The sequence below is a fragment of the Miscanthus floridulus genome, chromosome 2 (genome assembly GCF_019320115.1).
Source record: "Miscanthus floridulus cultivar M001 chromosome 2, ASM1932011v1, whole genome shotgun sequence".
Taxonomy (NCBI): Eukaryota; Viridiplantae; Streptophyta; class Magnoliopsida; order Poales; family Poaceae; genus Miscanthus; species Miscanthus floridulus.
Window position 1 is genome coordinate 99,001,991 of NC_089581.1, and position 4,827 is coordinate 99,006,817.

At 47.1% G+C, this 4,827-nt stretch overlaps 1 protein-coding gene across 1 annotated transcript; it reads right to left on the bottom strand.

Moving 5' to 3' along the window:
- Positions 1–1,392: 1,392 nt before the first annotated feature.
- Positions 1,393–3,559, bottom strand: LOC136539255 (uncharacterized). Its single transcript, XM_066531191.1, has 2 exons — positions 2,832–3,559; positions 1,393–2,314 (listed from the first exon to the last, which is right to left on the bottom strand). The coding sequence occupies exons 1-2, from the start codon at positions 3,557–3,559 to the stop codon at positions 1,540–1,542; spliced, it is 1,503 nt and encodes a 500-aa protein (XP_066387288.1). The 3' UTR covers positions 1,393–1,539.
- Positions 3,560–4,827: the final 1,268 nt, after the last annotated feature.

The window sequence follows — 4,827 nt, forward strand, 5'->3', positions numbered from 1 at the left end:
CGACCATATTTCATCGACACCAACCGGGACTAAAGATGGACCTTTAGTCTCAGGCGTGAAACCGGGACAAAAGGAGGGGCCCTTTAGTCCTGGATTCGTGCTCCCGGTTCCAAAACCGGGACTGAAGGGGGTTGAGAACCGGGAGTACAGCTAGTTTCTCTACTAGTGCACAGTACCCAGCAGAAACAACAATAGCTTGTCATGATGATTTGAAGACCTTGCCGACATGATATTGATGAGGGACTAATCCATTTGAAAGCTTATCAAATAGGTTTTTCATCAACTACTCAATGACCTCAATCATAGTCCAGATGGATGAGTTATGCCCTTTCCAATGAAGCTCGGCGAACCGATGTTGGGCTTTGATGTGCTTGCACTCAAAGATCGGTCTTGTGCATGTTGTATCCATGTCCTATCTATTGTAGAGGCCATAGAAAGCATCTTTCCCAAGTTCATATCATCATCCTCATGATTGTTCCTAAGTATATTGAAAGTACATAGCGCCATAAGGTAGCATCAAATTCTTACTTATATTGTTATGCAAATATAGAAACGAGCTCACCTTGTATTTGATGGTCATATCTTTAGATGCCATATGTCTTTATCATCCTCCCCTTCTTGATAGCAAACTATCCATGGTTTGACCTTAGTTGGAGAACATATTGTAGGCAGTAGCCAATAATTCTCCCCTTCTTGTGACATACCTTTGTTTCTTAAAAAAATCTAGGAAAACTTGCCATGACAAGATTATAGCTATTGCAGCCTTATAGTTGATCATATTTTTTGTACAATAAAAGGATATTTCAGATTTGAACAAATGTCGACACGGTGCACCATATACTCTCCTTTACAATTATATTTGCCAATAAAGTGACAGCACATACAACTTTTTCCTTCAAACTACTTAGAGCACACAGAGTGTCAAATTCGATATAACCATGGGAAGAAAATTTTCCTTCAGTAACAATGGGAAGAAAATTCAGCACAAGTATGTGTGGCTCCAAAACAAAAGAATCAATGTCATTCACAAGTTGTGACACAGGATTAATCATAGCACTATCACACAACTCTTCTTTATCACATCAATCAGCAGGAAAATCTATTTGTGACCAAGGTTAATCAAGAGAAGGTTCTAATATAGCATTATTAGCATCAATGGTGGGCAAATTCAGCATATCAAGAGAGCTCTTACCTCAAACAATGACATGTTCTTTTTCTTTTGCACTGTCATCGTTATTGTGTACATGCTGCAAGATATTAGGTCCAATAATAGGCAAAGCAATCAGTTTATTTTGTAACCACGCCTCGTTACTTGTCTGACCAGCGGTGAAAAAGACAACCCCGTTCTTTTCGAGGAAATATACAAGGTAGAGAGATATTTGATGTGGAATCCTCAATTTCAGATTTAACTAATTAATAAAAAAAATCATGTGCCAGTACAAGGCACTTTGCATCTGATATATGTCCACTAGACAACTTGTGTAAATAAATAATAGTTACATCTTGCATGATCAATGAATCGATCGAGAATCACAGCTATCATGGGTCATCGTCGTCCATGGCGAGCGAGGACAAGTATGACGTCCTGTCCATCTCGTACCCATGCAAGTTCTCCCAAGAAGGACCTCCATGGTGATTCGCCACCTTCTCCACCTCTTGCTTGCCGAGGCTCATCGCGTACACGTCACTTGTCTGGTCATTGTCCCACCCAGCAGTGAAGAAGACCATCCCGCTCTTTTCGCACATCCACTGCAGCTGGATCCACGTCGTCTCGGCCGGCAGGAACCGACCCACCACCTCGATTACCTGCCGGGGCTCGGGCTGATCCCATAGGCATGTGCCGTTGGTGGCACTCCGGGCGGTGACCACGACAATGGCGACGCTCCGTTTGATCATCGCCGGGCTGGGGTAGGATGTCATTTCAACAACCTGGACGACGCGCAGCCTCCCCTCCGGCGACACGCCCAACAGCGTGTTGCCGGCGGGGTCATTTCCGGTGACTGGCGGCATGTCCACGTGTTGTGCCTGCAGCGTGTCGAGGCGCAGCCCGAACACCATGGTCTTTGCATGCCAGTACACCACCTTGTGGACCACGACGCTCTTGCCCGCCGCCATTGCTGCCATCTGCTTTTTGCCCAGACGTCTGGCATCAGTCACCTTTTCCTCCGGGCCCCACCGGCCGCTGTCGGACACGTAGGTCCGGCATGCAGTAAAGCCGCGCCGGCAGTACACGAGCAGCACGTTGTAAGAGAACGGTGGTCTCGGCGAGTCCCTGCCGTGACTCCGATCCAGCGGCGGAGCTAGAATTTCACAGCTGGGTATTCCACGTATGTAAAACTCTCAATGTAAATATGCAATAGTTATAAGCAAGTACAAATTCTAAATATAACGACAGTGACGAAGCCGTGGTGGGGCTAGGGGGCTCTAGCCCCCCCTACCGATCCTAGACACGTGTAGCCCCTTTAAATCTTCCCTTAAAATTTTATGCATATATGTATTAGGCAGAAGGGGCTAAAATTAAGAGAAGATAAAAAAGCCTCTATTCTTTTGTTTAGCTCCTCCTAAATTTTTTTCTGGCTTCGTCACTACATAATGACAAAGTGCCACTGTCTCAAATAATTAGTAAGAAACATTAGAAAACAACGAGGCTACGTACTACAATGTAACTCTATGATTTCCTTTTCGAAATAGATTAATGATATCTCATCATCTTTCACTTGACTGAAGAATTCTCTCTCAATAAATATGACCAAACAATACAATAGTTCAAATATTCATTACCATTTTATTCCAACCCAAAAAAAATAGAAAACAAATTTTTCAATCCTTACTCTGAAGAATGGATCTGACTGTGCTCTCGGCGAGTCCCTGCTGTGACTCCGATAGTCCGATCGTCGTTGTCGTTGTCATCGTCGGCGGTGACGATGGTAGAAGCATACGGTCGCACGATTTCCTTGCCGCTGAGGGACGGGAGGACAGTAACTTCCCCGGTCATTGGGTTGCACACGCATAGCTTCAGTGCCCGCTCGTGCTTCCCACGCTGGAGCTCGACGACGACGAGGCCGTTCCGGGAGGCAACGAGTCTAGATGAGTCGAACAGGCCGTCGTCCAGGCCTTCCACGAGTGCGTTCAGCGAGGGCTGCCGAAGGGCGAGTCGGCGCGAGGCGGACGCGGTGGCGGCAAAGCGTGGCACGGCGCCTCGGCGGTGCAAGTAGAAAAAACCAAGGGCGAGGCTGCGGACGTAGGGCCGGCAGCGCCTACTGCGGCAGATGAAGGAGGCCTCGCCGGAGACCAGGCGGCACCACCGCTTGCATGTGGCCGCGCAACGGACCAGATCGGAGAAATCCGGCAAGCCGGCGAAGATGCCGACGAGGATCTCATCCGTGAGCGGCGTGCCGTCCTCGTCGCCTTGCGCGATCGTGTCGACCGGCGCCCGCGCCCGCTTGGAGGGCCTGTTTCGACGGACGGCCAGCCAGCCCCTGGTGCTACTGCTACGCTCCGCAGCTGCCACGGAATAGTAGGGCCGGGAAGAGAGGCGGGCTTGGCGCGGCGGCGGCATCGCGTTCGCTGCATGCAGGTGCAGCCAGATCGGTTATTGGTTCAATGGCCGCCTTTGAAAGCTTAAGGATTAAGGAGACGATGCATGCTGATACGGACTTTGGCAGCCCAATTAAGACTATCCAATGTCAGTTTCCCGTTCTCATCTATGGAGAGACATATATTTTCACCACGGTCCACGTGGGGTGGTCCGTCCTGTTAATTTATCTAAACCGGGTGTCATCCACTACATGACCGACCCACTTTAGGCCAAATCAACTACGCTGATCCCTAGGAGAGTGTCATCTGCACCTCCATTATCAGGATCAATAAGAAGAGTTACATTCTACAAACCAATCATCAAGACTTCACATAACTTGATCACCACACGATTGGAAATAATTAACAAGTTACATCATTGCTTTTGAATACAAGTGGAAAATTGAAATAGTATCTAGGTGATTCATTGATAAAACCCCACGTTCTAAGTTTACTCTCATTCTCTTTATTATTGACATCAGAGTAACGGCAGCCCTCTGGGGACGCTCGTCCCGCAGTCTGCTACGCCTCGACTTCACTTGAGCTTGGCTCAAATGGTCATCAAGTCTGATGTACTTGCAAAACAACTTATCGGCAGCGCCATGAGTACATTTCATACTCAAAGGCTTTATTCCAACATACATACTTGGTGGATGTAAAAGGATTAATAGGCATTTGTTGTTTGCTTGCATAAAAGCATGGCATTCGTTAAGAAATGAGATGCTCATGAATCAACTTAGCAAATATATTTACATGTATCAATTGAGAACAACAATGAAGTGATGAACTTTATAATTCATCTCATATCTAAGTTCATTCATTCTCACCATAATGAGTCTAGAAGAGAGAATAACCGAACAATTACGTCTGAAGACATAAAGCTTTCGAAAAGATAGATGTACAACTGTACCCACATGGACACCAAGGGCGAGCCTCCATACCCCACTACTACACAAAATCTTTTACACAACATTTACCAAATAGGCTCCGAGGCGGTTAGCCTGGTTGCCCGCCTCGGTTATTCGAGGCAGGGCAGCCAGGCCAGCAACCGCCTCGGTTAATCCTTAACCATGGAGGGCACTGTAGCTAAACCACCTCGGTTAATGCTTATTAACCGTGGCGGTCACCCTAACATAACCGCCTCGGTTAATGAATTAACCAAGGTGGTTGGTCTAAGCCAACCGCCTCTGTTAATCAGTATTAACTGAGGCGGTTTCCCTATAATGCCCGCCTCGGTTAAGTCTGGGCTAT

Coding starts and splice junctions, on each gene's coding strand:
- LOC136539255 (XM_066531191.1), bottom strand. CDS start 3,559: ATGCCGCCGCCGCGCCAAGCCCGCCTCTCTTCCCGGCCCTACTATTCC. Junction 2,315..2,831: donor AGTCAGATCCATTCTTCAGA/GTAAGGATTGAA, acceptor TGGAATACCCAG/CTGTGAAATTCTAGCTCCGC.